Source organism: Sturnira hondurensis, unplaced genomic scaffold, assembly GCF_014824575.4.
Source record: "Sturnira hondurensis isolate 20B ecotype Veracruz unplaced genomic scaffold, ASM1482457v3 Scaffold0004257, whole genome shotgun sequence".
Lineage (NCBI taxonomy): Eukaryota > Metazoa > Chordata > Mammalia > Chiroptera > Phyllostomidae > Sturnira > Sturnira hondurensis.
The window spans coordinates 4161076-4182713 of NW_028076888.1; the positions used below are offsets into that span (position 1 = coordinate 4161076).

At 45.6% G+C, this 21638-nt stretch overlaps 1 protein-coding gene across 4 annotated transcripts in view; it reads right to left on the reverse strand.

Moving 5' to 3' along the window:
- The window catches only part of VPS13D (vacuolar protein sorting 13 homolog D), a 231268-nt gene that overhangs the window by 167131 nt on the left and 42499 nt on the right, over positions 1-21638 (reverse strand). For all 4 annotated transcript variants that reach the window (XM_037045200.1, XM_037045199.1, XM_037045198.1 and 1 more), the window contains exons 23-30: positions 20652-20778; positions 19199-19379; positions 13343-13525; positions 8694-8916; positions 6103-6313; positions 3905-4076; positions 3389-3501; positions 1558-1773 (exon numbers count right to left, since the gene is read on the reverse strand). In XM_037045200.1, coding sequence (XP_036901095.1) covers positions 1558-1773; positions 3389-3501; positions 3905-4076; positions 6103-6313; positions 8694-8916; positions 13343-13525; positions 19199-19379; positions 20652-20778 — 1426 coding nt within the window. The remainder of the gene's footprint in view (positions 1-1557; positions 1774-3388; positions 3502-3904; positions 4077-6102; positions 6314-8693; positions 8917-13342; positions 13526-19198; positions 19380-20651; positions 20779-21638) is intronic.

Below are 21638 nucleotides of genomic sequence, written 5' to 3' on the forward strand. Positions count from 1 at the left end.
GTCGATCATCTGACTGCAATCAGCCCCATCACCCGAGACGAGGTGGGCCGAAGACCGCAAAAGACACGCGCTTCGCAACGAGAGGCCCAGCTCTGAGCTCTCACTGCCGCCTTCATAGCTGTGTGACCGCGGAAGAGCTCCTTAACCCCTCTGAGCTTCTAGTTCAGCGTCTGTTAAGTGGGGAAGCAGTCACCCACTCTGCAGGCTCAGGAGAAGTAAATTAAAGGTAGGTCAAGTGCCTGGCTCACGGCAGGGCTGGATAAGAGGCAACTAGTTCACCCAAAAGTTTAAATGTCCACTTTGCTAGACTTCCTAAGGACTTATGGAGAGACTACAATCTCTCCCTAAAAAAATCTCAAACCCCGAGGAATTCACTGAGCAGCACACTGAAACGTCAGGCATATTTAAACACATAAATATAAGCACAATCTTGATGGGGTTTTTTTATGCCTGACAGGTAAGTTCTCACTTACTGGTCTATATTTACAACACACATGACACCAGTATGTGCTCACAGGAGGACACTGACGCTGCTGCCAAAGGTCTCCTTCGGATTCGCATGGAAGGGCTTCTTCAGGTCAGACCTGCCTGTTCCGGTGTCAGGCCCAGGCTCACTCGGCCATAAAATCTCCCCACAGTGTATCGTAAAACAACACGACCTCCGTCAGGAATAATGTTGGCTTCTACCACCTGTGCCGAGTGGTATGCCAGCCAGGTACAGCTGTCCTTTTCTATTTTATAGAAGGAGAGGCGCTCACAGGGGCTGAACAGCTTGTCCTGGGGACACAAAGCTGGAAGCGGCAAATGGAGGATTTGAGCCCAGAGCTGCATGATTCCAAAACCAACGCACTTTCCACAGACAGAACTGGCCCCCGCACTACAGAAAGGAAAACCATCTGGTTCAGGGGCTAAAGCTCTTTTAATGGAGGAGTCAGCAAGACTTGCGCAGTGAACCGGTAATGCAAGTCGAAACCACCTTCCCTTCTGTTATTTCCACAGACAGAAGTCTCTTTTTCCTTAAACAAGCATAGTTTCTTCCTTCCCAAGTTGCTTTACATATTGAAACAGCCTGAACTAACAGACAGGTTGATTTCAAGAATCCGGCTTAACTCTAAGCTACTCTTTTTTTTAAACAACAGAGACACCTTTTGGCCAGTGAAGGAAGCTGCAAGGGCGCAGGAATGCTAGTTAACACTCAGCACACGGCACTGAGGATGGGCCGGCACTGAGGATGGGCCATTATATATTTATCTCTTCAGTGACTCCTTGGGCCTCCAAAGCTCTATCGCCAACATGGCCCTGGCCACAGAGGAAAACACAGTGCTACCTTGGTACTCATCTTAATTTGTTCCAGAACTCGTGACAAGTGCTGAAACCAGCCAGCACCGGACAAATTTTTCCCACAAGAAATTTTCTTTTGCAGGGTGTTTTCATGACTCACACAAATTCTAGCAAGTGCAACAAGTCCCGATCAAGCACCGGGTGCTGAACCATTTTTTCCTCATTAAGGTGTGACGAGTACCGAGGCGTGACTGGCCTCTAGTGAGGACGCTCTACCTGAAGTGCAGCTCGATCTGAATGGACCCCTGGGCTGCACTGCTGTTCTTGGAGGGCTGGAAGATGCAGCTGAAGACATTCGTCGCCGTGCCGGGGCTGGTCTTCTGCCCGGCGTAGCGGGTGTCAAAAGCCATCATGGAATGCGAAACCAAGTTAACGGACTTAGTTTGGTTGGAAAAGCTCTCATAGAGCAGTTTACATTTCTTGAAGTCAAATCTAAAAGGAAAAAAACAGACAAGATGCTGAACCCTTTCCTTTTACAAAATTATGCAAGTTCAAGATAAAAGAACAAAATAATAAATATGCTGAAATTCTACAAAGGGCAATAACTTTCATTCTGAGATCTTTCACTGATTTTAACCGATTCTTAAGAATGGACTTGGCGTCACTGTGCCGTGTCTTACTTTCCATTTCCAAAGAGATGATCCGTCCACAGGAATTTCACGGGGAACAGCAATACCACGTACATATGACACCCTCGGTTCATTAGCATTCTCACTTCTCACCTTAACTCTAAGAAGGCTGTACACGGGGCGTGGCAAATGTCGGTTTACCGTTGTTTAGATGGGAAATAATACAATAATTAATAACTAGTAATACAAGAATAAACTGTGCCTCGCATCCTCACAGCTGTAACCCTCCTTCTGCCCCACTCTGTACGTGTAACAGCCCCCAAAGGATGTCAAGGGCCCCTTTAGTCCCTCACCCGTCAACTCCTGGCCTGCCAGGAGTTGGCTCCTTTTTATGTGAGACCACTATAGCTTAATGGGAACTACAGGAACAAATAATATCTTTCATTAAAGAGAAACAACGCAGCTCATGCACAAACAGGTGATGCATTTAGGACTTTTTTTAATAACAGAGAAAGCTGCCATAAACAACTCATAATTACTCAGTACACAACAATCTGTACAGAACTATTCCATGCTGGAAAAAACTAAGGGAATAGCCAGTCATCAAAAAAAATAAGATAAAACCAACTGCGACGAACAAGGCAGTCAACGCTGAAGCCCGGCTTCACTACCCCACGTTCTCATCTGCCGACTTAGCTACAGACCAGACGGGTTTTAAGGGGAAGGAAGAGTAGAAGATGGAGTGCTTCTGAGGGGAAATCACCAGCCCCGAAGTCCTGTTTTCGAATATCGAACCTCTTTTCCAGCTATATAGTCCTACATTAGTCAAAACCTATCTAGAAAACAGAAATAATGTCTGCCCGCCTTACACGGCTGTCAAGAGACCTACAGGAAAGGTAACCAAGTGCGCCGCCGCAGCGCATCTTCATGGCTTCCATACCACTAACCACAATCCCTGGTCTACACTGACCGAGCAAGTAAGTGAAGTGCTGGGTAAGCACATGCCCTTCCTGAAGGTTTCCTAGGTTGCGCCTCAGCTTCCAGCGCCTCCAAATGAAAACGTGGGCCAAACCTTTCAATTTCTCAAAAGAAACGGAAATCCCAACTTTTTGTGTGAAAACCCCCAAGTTTTAAATGTAGGCCCGCGAGGGAGCCATCAGTGCGGCTCACCGAGCAGTGAGACAGCCCGAGACCCACGCTGCACGAGGAGAGAAAGCACCCTCACCGTCCCAAGTCAGTGGTGCTGTAGGGTGCCTGTCACTACAGCACAGCCTAAGCTACCTTGCCCTATAGAGCGATGAACTTAAACTTCGAACAGCACTGTGCAGACCAGCCAAAAAGCTCTCTGCAGACCACACTCAGCTGCAAGCCCCCAGTCCAGACCCCTGCTCTCTGCTAAAGCAAAACATGTGGATTATGTGTACTGATGTTACTGTAAAATTACTGTCATCATAAAAATAATATAACTGGAGCCATACCTGGCTAGGGACCCGGCACCTTCTTTTCCTTTCGGATCTTTCAGCTCCAGGCTCACGTTCACCATGTCAATGAGGAAGCACACGCACGTGTACACCTCTCCACTCAGAACAGTCTGGAAAAAGAAAGTGCCAGTCAACTCACAGCTGAGGATGCCAATCTAAAAGTGTGATTAACCTGGCTGGTGTAGCTCAGTGGATTGAGCGCGGGCCTGCGAACCAGACAATCGCGGTTCGATTCCCAGTCAGGGCACATGCCTGGGTTGCAGGCCAGTTCCCGACAGGGCACACACCAGAGGCAACCATACATGGATATTTCTCTCCCTCTCTCCTTCCCTTCCCCTCTAAAGAAAAATAAAATCTTTAAAAAAATAAAAATAAAAGTATGATTAATACAGCACGAAGTCACATCTGCTTATTGCTGCATCTCCCTCTCCCCGGTGACCTGAGGAACACACGCACAGCGTGACCATCAGCTGAGACTGTGGGAGTTACAGAAGAATACAAGGCCTTACTCACGTGGATTCTCGGGTCTTGCAGATCGTAAGGCCGCATAAATTCCTCTACGGGCTCTCCGAGGTTGTTCTCTAACAAACCGCGGATCAGCTTGTACTTGCACAGATCCAGGGAGCAGTGGACTGAGGACAGGCTGCCATGGACAGATATGTCTGGCACAGTGTGACTTATCTCTCTGCGAAAGAAGAAGTCGCTTTCACAAACAAATCACTAACTTAACACTGACACGGCTCACGCCCAAACACACGAGCTACGAAGCACCTACATCATCGCTAACCTCTAACCTCCAGTGAAAAACTCAGGCGGCTCCAAATGAAGACTGAGTGTCACCCTTCCAGCACAAAGAGCCTCTTTTCTCCCCAAATGCGCATGTACAAAGCCCCCAAATCGAATGAGTTCATTAGGTAATATATCAAAAAGGAAAAAATCTCATGAGATTCAAAAAAAACTTAAACATTGTAGCTGGAACAGCAATAAAGAAAAGATGACAAGCTTTCTTTGACAACTACGAAGTCAGCGCTTCCCACCGAGCCCAGAGAGGACACCAGGACGGAGTCTGCAGCAGCGACCCGCCCCTGCCGAGAAGGGCCGGAGAGAAGCAGAGGAGCCCAGGTTAGGCAGTAACACACCTGGCCCCCACACGAAGACCTCTCACTCTGCCCTGCTAGGCGTGAAGTGGGCGTCCTGTGTCCTGCGGACACTATTCTCTGAGCATATAAAATAGAAGGTTAGGACTTCAAGTGGAAGAGGAACATAAACAATTACTTTGTCTAGAGAGAAAAGTCTATATGCAACAAAGCGAAAAAACACCCGTGACGCAGGCAACAGCGGCGAGCTGGAAAGGGTTACCGGGCGCCCTCCCGGGCTCCTGCTTGTGTGCAGTGAGAAGACAGGACACCTGATGTTCGGTTATCGCCCTCTCTCTGAGCTAGCAGAGCATAGTAATTTGCACATACACGCTGATGAAAGTGGGTAAAGTTTATATATGGAGAGTAGCAAAGCACATTTTTTTAGAAGCATTACTTGAACAGAAAACAAAGTGTCCAATTTCTAAATAATGAAGCTCCTCATAAGTCCACTAAGCCAGTAAAACCAAATAGAGCCCATGCCAACCATAACTGAACACTTGCCAGGGCGCACTTGAGTAGCAAGTAAGAATGAAATGCAAAAATCCCACTGAGAGCAGCTAAACTGTATCATTAATCCAGACAGAAACGAAAAAGTGACATAAAAGGACTTGCCCAAACCCAAGGACTGCAAAAGGAGTGGCCAAACAGGGACTCAAGTCACACTCTGCAGGAGCAACGACTGCTTCTCCACGCACTACATTCCCTTAAGGCCGCCCCTCATCCCTCCCTGGAGTTGAGAAGCACAGGCTGCTGCTTTCCCCCAGACTGATGCCTCAAACTGAAAGCCGTTATGCACTGGGACCAGCAGCTTCCAGAGCGTGCACCCAGGCCCAGTGGGCACGCTCACCGCCGGAGACCCGTCACTGATCACACTGAGGTCGGCCCTGATAGCAGTTTCCGACGGGCTCAGGTCGGCTCTGGGGATGTGTATTTTTAAGACCTTTCCCAGCCAGGCATGGAACTAATAACAAGTCAAACAATGTTCTAACAAACAGAAAGTCGCATTCTGTGTTTTGAGGCCAATTAAAAGGTAAATTAGAGGCAATTCATTAGTGTTTATGGAGTCCTTTAAGACTGCTTAGTGGAGCAAAATGGGCAAAACTGCATCTAAACAGTTATTCTGATAAAGGGGACCTACAGAGTAAACAGCTGTACCAGGCCCAGATGCTACTGCTTTTGGAACATCTAACCCAAATGTCGCCTCTTCTTCCAAAATACTGTCCCTGCCGCCACCACCTCCCTTTCCCCACCAAAATCCATGCTAAACTTACTTCCCCTCCTCTGTTTCCAAGGCACCTGTCAGGATCCTACTACACAGGTCTATAGCACTGACTCAGACACTAAATCAGAATCATCTACTTGCCCTCCTATGGCCCTCAGCAAAATGTAAGCTCCAGGGGGGCAGAAGTGTTTCCTTTCATCACAGCAGCCCTCACGCCCAGCACACGTTTGTTACGTAGATGAAGAAGTACATGAATACTTATTCTCTTTCAGACTTGCCTAATAGCACCAATTTCCAACTTATTAGGATTCTACGTATGACAGGCAGTTATTCAGGTAGAAAACACTCACTTGTCCAAATTCCTCTCCACCTGCAATTTCAGCCTGCAGGGCTCAGTCAACAGGCTTCCTCCAGTCTGTCGCACAAAATAGGAGGGGAAGAGCAGATCGCCACTGCTGCCATCTGAGGCCTGAGCGTCCTCTCGTGGGTGTCTCTCTGCAGCGAAGATGTCCATGTCTTGCAGGTCCACGACTATGCAGTCCAGCAGGCAGACGTGGTCTTCTACAGCCACCCAAGGAGAGAGAGAGGAGGAGGGAAATGGGACCCAGCAAAGGCTGGCCCTGAACAAAACCAAAAAGCCAAAGGAAGTTTGTTCTGTCGTGAGAAAATGTTTAGAACTGCCGGCTTCAGGAGACAAGGTGTCCACAAGTCTCCTCTCCGTCCCAAGACCTCCCTCCACCACACTCTGCGTGCTAGACACGTCCTGCCTGCTCACCTCCACGGCGGGAGCAACCCGGGCCACACTCCCGCAGGTCTCCCCACTGTCCTGAGACACTAACTGAGGCGGAAAGGTTTATGATTAAAGTGACTTAGGCATCTCCTGTAGAGAGGACGTTACCCAAAGGTTACAAAAACTCCCAGCAACAAAATTCTTTTTCAAACACACGTCACATATAACCATTCCCACCATCACTGATCTCCTCCATTCTCACCTAGACCACCAGCGACCCCCCACCCCCACCAACAAATTCCCTTCTGGCCCTCACGAAACCATTCTGCCCACAAAATGCCAGCGTAACCCAGAGAGGGAGAAAGAAACGAGACGGTAACATTCTCTTCCTCTGCACACTCTGATGACCATGTTTAATCCGAAATTCTTTCTGCAACTTTCCCGAGCCCCTGTAAGACTCTGCGTAAGCCCACTGCCTACTTTTCCAACCTCAGCTCAAGCCGCTGCCCACCTCGCTCAGGAAGCCTCAGGCTCGCTGACCTACCTCTACTTCCTCCAAAGGCCAAGCTCTCTGCTGCCTGAACAGCCTCTGATCCACGGTGTCGCCTCTCCTCTCAATCCCAGCTGGGTCCTCTCTCTTCCTTCATCCTCTCTGTTCTTCTGTCTTTCCTATAACATTTATCTTACCCTCTCAATATTCAGATGCTTGTTTAATGTCTCTCCCATATTACTCACATATGGCAACATGTTAATGTGCAAGAGAAGAAAGTGTAACACCTGGCACTAAGCAGGCACTGCACCAGTTAGTTCTTGGTTTTCTGACTACACTGATTACCGTGTGAAAGAGAGAAAAGTAGAGCTGATCCGAAGGACGCAGGGAGGGGGCAGGAATGACAGGCTTCGGAGATTCCTTGGGGTCATCGAGGAGTTCCAGGGATCCACAGAGGTATGAAAATCACTGCCTTAATCCAACCTTATCCACAACAGAGGAATTCCAGAGATAAAGAGTACAGCAGGAGGAGGAGTACTGTTAGGAAAGAGATCGTTCTACAGTCCCAGTCACTTCTTACAGGTAAGGCTGGCCTCCTTGCTCACCAGCACTGTGGTCCTGACGACAACAGGAGACAAGTTACGAGCGGTACGGTGGAGACTGCGCCCCAGCCAGGCTCCGTGAGCAAGACCCACATGGACTGATAGGCTTAAGAATTCCCACGGCCTAAGAGTTCAGGCCCTGGAGTCGGGCTGCCTAAGCTCATACACAGTCCAGCACCACCACTTACTACCTATGTAACTGTGGGCAGGTTAAGTTCCTTAACCTCTCTTAGCTTCCGTCTCTGCATCCATAAAATGTGGATAAAAATAAAACTCTATCAGGCTGTTATGAGGATGAAACACGGTAATGTACGTAAAGAATGTGCCACAACGTCTCACAGACAGTGTTCAACAACTGCTGTTCCTCTCGTTTAATCATCATGTCAATGCCCCCCCCCCCCAGGACTAGGCAGCACCCCTCGTCCTCACAATACCTGGCAGAAGACAGTCTCCCTCAGCTGGTGCCCCCCACCTCCCCAAGTCCAGCCACAAGGGACTGATTTTCGTGGCTAATTATACCCTGCGTCCCTCTCCAGCTCGGCAGAGCCCCCTTACCAACCCATCGCTCACACGACACATCTGAAAACTGAAAGGCCAAAACCAGGCTCTCATCTGGAACGACCCATTCCTAAATTCTACAGCAGGGCACCAATAACTAGATGGTTCATGTCTTTTAAAAGTTATTACTTTGAGTATTTCCGTGGTTACCTAATTCACACTGATATTTTTTAAGAGTTCCTTTTTAGTTTTCAGAATGAAACAGTGACTTGCAAGGACAGTGTCTGGACAGTGGACGTATCGAAGGGTGCAGGAGTCGTTCTAGTTATAACATCACCATCTGGTGGCAACTCTCTTGATCTATAAGAAAAAACCCTAATAGACGATCTAAATGTCCTTATTCACAAGGTATCTTGCTAATTTAACCCACTTCAGAAGTCACCCTATGCTAAATCCACATCCGAAATTTCTTAAACCTACTAAAGCAATACCAAAACTTGATTATCGCTGAAGACATGCTACCACCTTGTCAGCACCCGCCTGTACGGGACGCATCACCCCCTCCCCACAGGCTCCCACCACCAGCTCATGAGTTTCCCCACCTTCCCACAGTCCCTTTACCTGGACTACTGGACGCCTGGCCAGCGGAGGGCGTGGCTTGCTGCCCTTGTCGCTTGGTCGAGGTACTGGGCACACACTCGCTCTTCTTGCTGCCCAGACTCGTCCCGACAGGTGGCATCATGAAGAGCCCTTCCGAATGAGGGCCCTTCGGGTCCTCTGTGCCTGTCGTTTTCCTCCCACTGTGCTTTGGGGTGCCCCCTGGGGAAGCCGAAGGCACGGGTTCCTGGGAAGAAACAACGTACAACTAGATGGCGGGAACGGGAGTGGAATCTTTCTGACCCTGGAAGTCCCATCCCAGCCCCTGAGTTCTTCACAGACTCCATAACGCTTGGCACTTCCCGCGACAACCAGATTCCACAAACAGAACAGTAGCAGGGTCGTGACATTCATGCCACGTATAATTATTTACGGAGACGTTACATATAATTCAATACCTGTTGAAAACTGTGGCAATTTTGCAGGAAGATATTATCTTATGTCTTAAGAGCATATATTATACTCTTAAGAGCAAACATCATTGCCAGTGGTTTAATCCACATAAAATGCGACAAAAGCAAATCTCTCATCCATGCAATATATTGTCACTTTACTGGAGGGGAGGAGCTTATTGTTCTAAAAAACCATATCTAATAGCCATTATGGTTCCAATGGAATGAAGCTACGGTAATGTGTTTGCACTTTCTGGAAGTCTCCCCTCATGGGTGTGTATTTCTCATCTCTCCCAAATAACTGTGTCAATGAAAACAAAATGGAAAACACAGGTGGGTAGTCATACCTAAGAGGTTTCTGTCCAAGGATGTAAAGATTAAGAGCTAATCCAGAGTAAAATAAATTCTATAATTCTACTGAAAACACTACACGCTGCCCTTACACACTCAGTGCCTTCAGTTCATTGCTAACAGGGGTGAATCTTTCTCACCACTGTGACCCTACACCTGACTTCTCCGGCCAGGCCTTGGAGCCAGGCACCCGTCCAGCCCCTGCAGCATCGCTGCCCGTTCTCCAGAGTGGCCTGGAGGAGGGAGGACGGCCTTCCCTCCAGCACTGCCTAGTACGTTTACTCCTCGGGGCATCTGAGAAGATGAGAGCCGTGTTCTCCTTCATGGGCATCTTGGGTAGTAATTACATGTAACGGTGAAAGAAACCAGTTCCTACTTTCCGAAAAATTTTTGCAAGGCAAATTACTAGGTAAATGCTACTACTGAAGCATTTCAACATTAAAAATCATCCCTCTTGCTTAGTTTATTTAAACTCTAGAGAGTATTTGTTGCTCTTTCATTTGATTCATCTCTACATCCTCTCTATAGTTGGTTTAAATAAATCAATGGCTTTGAGGAGATTAACTCAAAGCTTTTGAAAGGCTGACTTAGAAATTATGGTTTAAGCACAAGCTATGATTGAGAAAAATGAAAGGAAAAGCGTATGTAAAAATTCAAACCTGCACTCATTAAGACATGGATTTACGTAAAACAGTTCTAAACACACAGGAGTCATGAGGCTCAAAGGCAAATAACCCCTCTGCAAGCTTTGATTCAGGATTATTTCCTGTTCCGTAACCACTGGAATGCACACTGGACAAACCTCCCACGTGCAAATGCATTCAAGGGCAAACGTGAGCACAGATGCCTGGACCAACGGAGCCTGACCCGGGGTATGGAGAGGCAAGCTCCTCGGACTCATTTGTCTAATCGTGAAGACTGGCAGGACAGGCAGCGCACTCCAAGCAGCCCTTATGGAATTCTACAGAACAACCACCGGTACCAAACAAGATGCTTTTCTGGGGTTTAAGGAAATTAATTAGATCACCAAGAAAGCACTGCCTGGAGCCAGGAGGGAGGGAGGGAAAGAGGGAGGGTAGGGGGGAGGGAGGGAGGGAGGGAGGAAGGAAGGAAGGAAGGAAGGGAGGGAGGGAGGGAAGGGGGGAGGAGAGAAAGAAAGGGAGAGAAAGAAGGATGGAAGGGATTGCTTTTCATGGTCTTTAACAAGAACTTCTCTACACAAGAGGAAAGTNGGAAAGAGGGAGGGTAGGGGGGAGGGAGGGAGGGAGGGAGGGAGGGAGGAAGGAAGGAAGGAAGGAAGGGAGGGAGGGAGGGAAGGGGGGAGGAGAGAAAGAAAGGGAGAGAAAGAAGGAAGGAAGGGATTGCTTTTCATGGTCTTTAACAAGAACTTCTCTACACAAGAGGAAAGTGACCGACTCTCTCTCTCTCACACACACACATTCACACACACGTGTGCACACATACACAGAGATAAGCAGACTTCCCAAGTAATGAGACATTTTAAAGGATTGGTTATTTTTAATTTTCTTTTTTAAACGTATGAGTGTGAATTGACTGCTGAATCCCATAAGGTTTTTCAGAATAACCAGGAGGCAAAAACACATATTATACCTTGAAGAAAAAGCGATCCTTGTATGCACTGCCACTTAAAATCAAATCCTCGAAAACAAATACAGGGAAATGTTTTCATTAAAATGCTACAAACTATACAGTTATTTTGGGTTACTTTAACAAAAGAGAAATTCATTTGCAAAAAGTCCTTGAGCTATCTTGGCCACCTTTTGTTAGACTAACTTCGTGTCAGCTCGTGACCCCATACACAGGTCTGTCCCACAGGAAATCGGTCCTTTACCTTTTTAGGAAGGCGGAGGAACAGAACCAGCTTTACTGAATCTGATCACCCATCCCAGCTCTGACTGATCTTTACCTAAAAAAGACTCAAAACAAAGATCTCCAACAAAACAAATAGGCCCTGAAAAACTTCCCGTAAACTCAAACATGCTTCCCAAAGGAGGACTCCCTGGGCACCGACGGCAGCACAAACGCGGTGCCCTGAGGTGACAACGGGGACAGCGTTCACGCGCCAACACCCGTTCTGATGCATTTATCTAATACCTAGTCGTGTCCACTACAAACACCTCGTGTTAAGGAAAAAGTGGGTAAGAAAGTTTAGAAGCAGTTACTCATCTTTCTTTTATGTTAAGTCGGCAGACAGCAATATACTGACCTTCCAACTATGAAAACCGATTTCTCCATTAGGGCCCAGGTGACTGGTTCCCTACCAGACCCACCATGAAAAGGCCGGTGGTGGCAGCTTTCACTTCTACTGTCTCAAAACACACACGCGAGCCCTGACCACAAGGCTCAGCTGCCCGGTGCCATCCCACAAAGCAGAAGGTCGCCGGCTCCATTCCTGGCCGGGGCACAGGCCCGGGTTGTGGGTTTGGTCCCTGGTCAGGGTACGAATGAGAGGCATCGGACTGAGGTTTCTCTCTCACATTGCTGTTTCTCTCCCTCTCTCCCTGCCTTGTCCTCTTTCTAAAAATAAATGAATAAAGCCTGCTCACGCTCTTTCATCTCCTTTCCTTTCTGCACTGAGGAGGCAAACAGGAGCTGCTCAAACTTATAGCTTTTCTGTAATAATCTTTGGAGTTCTTCTACCTAAGTTACGTTCCTGACCGCACTGCCCCACCCTCTGGAAAATTCAAAGAGCTAATGCTGTTCAGGGAGGGCTGGTGAGACAGGGAGCAGGAGCGGCCGCTGTCAGCTCACGTCCCCACGTCGACCTCACCCGAACACCAGGAGGGGGACCCAATCACGGCACCGGCACCGAAGTCTGGGATCCACACACCCTCCTTACCAGCTGTTTAATTCAAAAGAAAGGGCTTAACCTTTTAAGTTCCATTTGTTTACCTGGAAAATGACATTAATAACAATAGATACCTCTTTGGTTACTAACGAGAACAAAACAAATTATGTAAAGAGCTTAGGCTGATGTATAATAAGCATTTTACTGCTATTATTGCCAGTCATAAGATCTTACAATCAAGTAAGATCTCCCTTCAAAGGCTCTCTCCCTACGTTACTAGGCAGTAGACTAAAAATGGGCATAACACCTGGGAATTTCAGTAAGTGCTTTTCTGACCAGCTAAAATGAGTTTATATTGAATAAGCAGATAGACTAGCAAGGCTGCATCAAAATACTCACGGAGAACAAGATGCCTCTAGTTCCAGCAATGTTACCCAGTGTCCTCCACGTAAACACAGGTGGGAGGGGCTAATGAGACCACCTCTGCGGCCTCTCAGCACCCTGCCTGCGACTTACCAGGCGCTCCCACTTCTAAGTTTATTCTCAGACAGTCCCCATTTCCCCACACGTAAAATGAAAACAGCAGCGACCCTCATGCCAATTACCTCCAAACATTGTTGTAAGAAATAAATAAATGCTAACGTAGTCTTAAACCGCAGAGCAATATTTACCTAAGACTTTATTGTTAAGATATTTTTAAATGGCTTCAGATAAACCCTGGGCCAAATTGGGCCCCCTGACAAAAGCCACACAGTACCAAAACTTCATTACAATGAGGTCAAACAGTAAGGAAAACATTAATTATACCGATGGAAGGTTGGTTCTGCTGGTTTGCTAAAATCAGTTACTACACACAGGTGGTAAGCAGTTATAATTTCCACTGTCTCTGTTAAAGGGGTGATTAAAATGTCAGTAAAATGTCAGAAACCATTCTTCAAGCCACACACACTAACAGCAGTTGGGCATCATCTCACGGCAACACGTGAATTTTTCAGCCGTCCAACTCGAGCATCTGTTAGATGCTAATTAAACTGACGAGGGAACGGGTACTAACTGCTCACCTTATCTTGTAAGGAAAAGGTCCCAGGACAACCAGCAAAGAGAAACTTGTTCTTGACTTTCAATTTCCCCAAATTTGCTACAATCAGATTATTTGATCTGGAACTTTCTGGAATGAGGAGAACAGGAGCACCAGCCTCGATATCCAGGAGAACCCGTGAGTAGCGCTGGGCTTGATCTCTCACCTACAAAAGGGAAAAAAAATTGACTCAGAGGATCAATTATTTCCCCAATTTTACAACCAAATAAACTGAGGTTTCCAAAAATTCCCATGAATTTAAAAATCTAAAACACCTAAAACCTCAAAGTATATTCCACAACCACCATAGAGTTAAATTAGAAGTCAGTAACAAAAAAGATAGCAGAGAACCCCAAACACTTAAAAACTAGACTACACACTTCTAAATAACGCATGGGTCAAAGAAGAAATCACAATGAAAATGGGAAAATATTTCAACCATACTGATAAAGAAGAGAACATGGCATATTAAAATTCATGGAATGTACTTAAAACAGTACGGAAAAATGGTTAGCAGTAAATGCTTATTTAATATTAAAAAATAAAGATTTAAAATCAATGATCAAGGCTTCCAACGTGGGAGGCTATAAACAGGAAAAAGCAAAATAAACCTAAGAAGAGGGAAGAACAAAATAAAGAATGGAAACTACTCATTTAGAAAACAGATAAATAATAGGAAAAAATCAATTAAACATTTATAGAACACGATACCAACAACCATAGGGTACACATTTTTTAGGTTCTAACTGGACCATAGTAGGGGCTTCAACAACTTGGTTATTTGAAAAGACTGATGAAAAATGATAAACCTCTACCTATACTAAGGAAGAAAAAAGACAGGAAATAAAAATCGCCACTAGCAGGAGGGAGTGAGTTATGATACTCCGAAACTTACAAACAGTAAAAAGATAAGGGACCCCATGAACAATTTCATGCCAACACACTGACTCTGTATATGAAGTACACAGACTCCTCCAAAAAGAACTATCTACAGCTGATACTGTATTTCATGGTGAAAGACAATGTTTTCTCCCTAAGATCGATTTTCAACCGGCGTGCTGCAAGAATTTCCAAAACGTGCAAAACCTGATTCTTTAGCCAGGGCAGTGACCTCTTTTCCTTTAGAAGTCAAATAAAAAAATGACAACAGCCAACACGACAATAGCTGTCCTGTGTCAATCAATCCACATTATACCTAATTTTTTGCCAAGTCAACAACGAACGTATTTTTTGGCATGCCATGGAACTTTTGTAATTAGTTCTCGTGTGCCCTGAGATGAAAAGGACTGAAACCGCTGGCCTGAGGTGAGAGCAAGGCAGTGACAGCCGCTCACTCACCACTTCCCTCAACATAGCGGTGGGGGTTTGGTCCCCACAACACAGCTCTTGTTCCCAGACCACATACTCATCTTGTAAAAACCCTGAAGAACCTAAAGGAACTAAAGTAAGGACCTTCATCAAGACTGCAGGAAACATGGCCAACATGTCAATACACAAGAGTCAATTATATACGTCTTACACTTTTCAATAAACAACTGGACACTGAAAAAATTTTTAAATTTCATGTCATTTATAATAGCATCCAAATTGGAAATACATAGAGATAAATTTAACAAAGCATGTGTGAGTAAGGCCAGTACACCCCAAACTACAAAATATTGCTGAGAGATCCTGAAGACCTAATTAATGGAGAGATATATCATACAAAGGTCCAAAGGCTCAATACTGCTAAGATGTCAATTCTCAATCAAAATCCTAGGTGACGCTATTGTAGAAATAGACCAGATGATTCTAAAATTTGTAAGGAAAAACGAAGGACCTAAAGTAGCTGAAACAACTTTGAGAAGGAAGAACAAGGCTGGAGAACTTCTACCAAACTCAAGACATACCACAAAGCAACAGCAATCCAGACTAGGGACACTGGCACGCAATTAATCAAAAACCAGCGGCAACAGAACAGAGACTGGAGAAGCACACACACAGCCAACTGATTCTCAACAAGCGCCAAGACAATTCCACTGGAAAAGAATGGTCTGGATATGCACACGGGAAAGAAAGTTCAGCCCTGACTTCACAAAACGTACAAAAATCAACTCAAAACGGAAGAGATCTGAAGTCACAAAACTTCTAAAAGAGGAAAACTTCCGCCACCTTGTGGCAGGCAGATTTCTTTGCTAAAAGGCAAACAGCACTCAACCATAAGAGAATATTTGACTTCATCAAAATAAAAAGATGCTCTTCAAACAACAGTGTTATGAAAACTATTTTAGAAATTAGGTGAGCCACTGCCTAACCCTACAGTCCTCATCAGATCTCAAAACAGATGATCTTTTTTCATGTTTCCGTCTCCCCACTGAAATATGAGCTCCACGAGGGTGACGACCACACCCCTCTTGTTCCCCCTCAGGTTCCAAGCACGACCCGAAACACCTCACTCCGCACCGAGCATTCGCTACATAACTGCAGAAATGAACAGGCAAGGCTGTCGTGAGGGTCAAGTGAGATGTACATGTGAAAATGCCAAAGCATCACGAATGCAAACAGTTATTACCTGAATGCAGTACAGCCCACTCATTTGTGTTATCTCCACTTTCCTTCTACAACCAAGTCAACAGGAGAACAGCAAGAAAAACAACCCGCCGCCGCTCACACAGCTTACAGCGGCAACACCCAGCCTCCAGATTCTTGCCTGGAACGTCTTAGCTCCACCAAAGTCTGTGCTTCGGTGCGAGGTGAACAGAAAGTGCAACATAAAAGACACTGAAAGAAGCAGAAGACACTGGGTAACTACAGCACACTTCCAGGGTAAAAAAATAGAGAAACAGTTTATATTCACCCCACCAAACTAGGTACATGATGTTCTTCTAGTTTCAAACATTAAGATTGAAAAGAAACATAAAGTCCCACCGGATCATTATTTACTGACATGAGGAAATGTAGGAATATAAATCCAGCTACAAGCCAAAGGTAGATACTACTACCTATCCCCAGTACAATATTAGGAGAAAGGAACTTAATTTCAAACACTGTAGCTTCTTAATCTTAACAGCAAGGAAAAGTAGGTTTTTAGCTCTCTATGTAAATCTAATTCAAACAGCAAGATTAAAGATCCTTGAGAAAATCAGCTCTTCTTCAAAGTCCACACATTTAACACTACATAAAGCAGAAAAACCTTCCTTTTCCTTCTGCTTGTCCGATGCGATCTGATAAAGCAAAGTTTAAAAACTGAACCTATTTAATTTCTGCCTTCCCCAGGAAGTCAGACCCTGTTAGTCAGTGATTCGCAGTCTCGTCTCGCACCCCGAACGGCCCCTCACAACACTTCCCACCACCACTGCAGCTCAAACGACCGGCGTCAACGACGGCGTCCAATGCACAGGATTCTAACAGGCAGCAGTCAGCAAGGCTGGGCGGCGCGTGGTAACAGCGGGCACGGCTCCACAGGATTCAGTCCTATCAAATAATACCACCTAACTATTTGATAGCATTTATAGGACTAAATCCTATAACTCAAAATTATTCGAAAAATAAACTATGGAAACAAAGATATTCATGGAAGCATTACTCATAAGAATGAAGAACTGGAAGCAATTCAAATGTTAAAAAAAATAGGGAATGGTTAAGTGAACTAACCTGAAGGATTATATTGGTTATTAAATAGAATCGCTATGAAAAATGCAAAGCAAGACGGAAAAAAATTATGAAAAGGGGTTATGAAAAGCTGGATTCCCAAAATGTATGCGTGAAGTTAACAGTTTCTGTACTTCACTACATGAATCATACGCTTTCCCTCAATTTAAAAGGTTTTTCTAAAAAGCACATGCAGACCACAAATATGATACCATTTTACACTCAATAACGGGCCCAAGATAAAATTGTGGCAAAAGGAGGAGGATGGGAATTCCTGCACGCTGCCGACGGCGGTGTGCAATGAAGGTGGCCATTCCTGAAAACGACCCGCCTCTACCTCACGCAGAGAAGCACAAACCGCGACAGCCCAGAAATTCCACTCCTCCGTGTCTCGGCGCAACGGCTACCCACGCGCTGAGGGGAACGCCCACCGTGCGAAACAGGTGCCTCCCGTGTGGTGCACACAGTGGAACCCAACAGTGACTAGAGATGAAATGCAATTACGTCAAACAACCTGAAAGAATCATCACGCACCAAGCGACCAAGAAAAGCAAGTCACAGAACACTGACTACATTGTAATAGCATTTTATAAAGATCAAAGCAAGAAAAATAAGAGATACTGTATGGGATCTTTTTTTAAAATTTCAAAGGGACTAGCAGACCCCAAATCAGGGCAATGATTAGCCAGGGGGTTGACAGGGGAACGAGGTAGGGGAAGAACAGGTGCGGCAGGCTCAGGAATGTTTTAATTTTTATTTTGATGGGTTCATGGCTGTTCATTTTATTATCACACTTTGTAATTTGTACAGATATTCTTTTCTACGTGTCAAATACCAAATTTTTTGAGTTTCTACAGAGAGAAAAAAGGTTATGCATTCCATGATTCTAACAATAGAAACATGTATGGGGGAAAATGAAAATAATTGAAAACATACCTATGGTGCTATGAGATTAGTAAGACTGTTCTTTTTTCAGATTCCCTATAATTTGATTATTTATGTGTGTGTGTGTGTGTGTGTGTGTGTGTGTGTGTGTGTACTTTAAATACATCGTCTAGAAGGCGGGAGAGAAGGTAGGTGGTTACGGGAAAGTAATTGAGGAGACTTTTCTCCAAATGTTCTTTTTTACTTTGGTTCTGTACCAAATCAGTATGTAACAGAATCAAAAATTTTTAATTTAAACTGAAAAAATTTTAACGTTCCCACTATAAAGACAATGTCTATTCCTTAAGTTATCATCTTTCAACTAACAGTTTAAAAATAAGTAAAAATGAAGTTTTACAGAGAACGACTGGCCCCTAGACTGTGTGCCAGGCCCCGGCGGGCTGTGGCCGCACACCCAGAGGCACGCAGGCCGGACGGGCTAGATTTTGGGTAAACGCATCGTCTGCTGGACACTGCACAACCAGCCAGCTCGAGGTAGTCCCCACTCCACGTTAAATCACGTGACATTCCTTTCAGGGATGCCTCATCTTTGTGAAGCTGGGGCTGAAGCAGTTGCTCCGACAAAAAGCAAGAACCGTGAGGACACGAGTGCAGAGCAGCAAACAGGGGCTGTGATGTCCGACCTGAAGCCACGTTTGGGAAGCTGTACGGTGCCCAAGAGCACACACAGCCTACGGACTGGGTCACTTAAGAGTGAAACAAAAATGTTACCTTTCACTTCTGTATTACTACTTTCCAAACAACTACTCAGTTGTTAGGACATATGTACCCATCAAGTGTTTAGCCTTAATTCCTTCGAAGAGGAAAGCCGTCAGACATTTCTTCTGGCCTAGGCTGTGCTGAGGAAAAACTTCCAAGGCATTAAGGGAGCAATGAGAGAGGAAGTTTGGGAACTTCTAATTCTATCTGAAAAACCCCTCTTTATATATGTTCTTTGGGACCATTTTCCAACAAAAAAATCCCCACTAAAGCCCTAGGAGGGCCAAAGTCTCATGTGTTATCATAATTTCATTTATCATTCTTAGGGAAAGTTCAAGCCAAATTTTAAAGGTAGTAAGAATATGATATAATGAAAAAGAAATACAAGCCCTCAGGTTACAGCAAGATTTCTATGGGTAACCAGCTACACGGGGAGCATTAGTAAGCATAAAATTACCTAATTACCTTTACTGTTTTTAGTGAAGTTTCCCAGATTTCTCTCTGGAGGCTTACAAGTCCCACCGATCAAACTGGAACGACCACTTGGAGAGACGAGAGCACCTACCGTTTGGCCCTCGACGGCAGCCCGCTGGCGCCCCAGGACGTCCTGCAGCTGCGTGAAGTGCTGGATGAAGGCCACCACCTCGGCCTGGAAGCGCTGGGTGTGCACATACTGTACGGAGGCCATCTGCAGGCTCACGCGGATGTCGTGCTCCCTGCGCAGCAGGGGGTCGGGCCGTCCATACCTACAGGCAGAAAAGTGTGACCCGACACAAGTCAGCACTTGAAGACGACTTGGGTCGATTTAGGGGTTCCCTGGGGAGCAGCTCAAACTGTTAAAATGAAAATCCACAATCAATCAAGTTTTACAAAGCAAATGCCAATAACTACCCCCTTTCTGAGCTTCGACACGCGCTGACTGACAGCCAGGGGATACACTGGGCGGCCCCGGGCACTAAGCTCCCTCTGGACTCCAGAACGCACTCAGAAGCCACCTGTGGCTCAGGCTGCTCACCTGGGCCTGTAAGGAAAAGTGACTCCTCCTGCTCACTCCATTCTAGCAAGTGACAACACGGACTTGAAAGATAACAAAAATAAGGCCATGAAGCAATGGAGAAAACCAGGCAGCCAAACCAACGTATCTGGGGAAAACTGTCTTCTGGTGGCAGAAAGAAGGATTCTTTTAACTTCAGGAAGGTGTAAGCCCAAGAGGCCTAGCATCTACGTTCCAAGATAAATCAGAAAGCTTTACGAACAATTTTTAATTTAACGGAGTGCGGCATCATGATAATAAATTATTTTATAGGACATAGTCACTGGAGAAGGGAATTCACATTTGGTAAACACTTATTTTGTACCAGAGAGTTAGGAGTTTTATATTAATTACCTCATTTCTCATAGGACCACACCATCGGGGCAGGTCCCTACAGAAACCAATCAGTCTAAATCCTCAGTACATGATTGACACGGGTATTACATTTTCTAACAGCTCCCCAAAAGGTTGAAAACCAGCATTTTAACCTTTCATCTTTCCAAGAAAACCAGTCTTTAATAGCTATGTAGGTTGAAAGATGCCTTCTAAATCCTAAAATTGGAAAGATTCACCACAGATCATGTTTATGCAGGAGAAATAAAAGCCCCACCGGAAGCCATTTCAGAATGTTTACAGCGTGGTGGAAACTGATCCACCTTAGCCCCTCAACATTTAAATTAAAACTCCGATGCAGGGAGGTGAAGCAAGCCACCTAAGGTCACGTAAGTGAGCAGGGGACCGGCATGAGCCCGGGAATTTTAGTAATCGGGATGATTTCAATCACACCCCATCTGTTCATGGAGCCCGAGCAGCCCACTTCAACACAGTTTCATTTCAGTACAAATCAGGACTCCTCACCGCATCAATTTTATGTGAGAAGGTACAATTTTTTAAAAACTTTTCTTCACTGTTTGGCCAACAAAACTCTGACACAGCAGGCAATCAGGACAAAACGTCGTAAGCGAGGAACGGCCCACGTTCTTACTTGAAAGCCTGGAAGATGAGCGCCTCGTCCCCACTGGTGGTGAACCGCTCCCGGTAGAGCTCGCCGTGCGCCGTGAGGTCGCTGAGAGACAGGCTCCCGAGGCTTCCCTGCAGGGCCAGGTCACCCTCTAGGGCGGTGAAAATCAGCACCCATTAGTATCCTCCTTTGTCACGCACCTTAACAATGTCTGGCACCCAAACAGATCTACGCACGCCTCAGACTCTTCGCTGTTGAATCAAACCACCCCTCAAAAGCAAGTGTCCCTATTCCGACACACCCAGAAAAAACGTGCGACGCGATTTTTTGAGTAGCCTCAGTGCAGAAATCCACAGGGGCTGAAATAACACAGCAACGTCACACTCTAACATTTGCAACAGGAAAGGAATCAAACTAAACGTGTAAACAATATAAAGAAAAAACACAACTATGGAAACACGATCCATGCTGAGATTAGACCCCTAATTCAGATCAGGGAAACACCATGAGGTCTAGTAATTGTACTACGGACAAAAGACTCCGAGCTGTGTCAGGTATTCAAGCAACCTCAGTGGGTTCTGGTGAGATTTCGTAGAAATAACGCTAATGAGACAGACACTACAAACAGGTCTGAAACTACCCCGGTACCACAGAATGAAGCCCCGGGGAAGGTGGGCAGAACAAAGAAGGAACGTGCACCTGTAATAAATCATTCTCAACAGGGGGTGGTTATTACAAAGAAATACGCTAAACCGTTGCTTCTGTAAAACAAATTTTATGATCGCAACTAGCATCATAAAACAATGACCAGTTCAGCCCCCAACGCACTCAAGAGACTTAAAGAGTTACTTTTGATTCTCAACGTCCTCCCACAAAAACACCCCAGCCCCTCCAAAACGAAAGACCTGTCTCTCCCAGGAAGCCTTTAGAGATTAATTCACACCAAGCAGAAAAACCTCAATCTCCGTTCATCCCTTTCCCAAAAGACATGCTTATTTTTAACTACAGGGT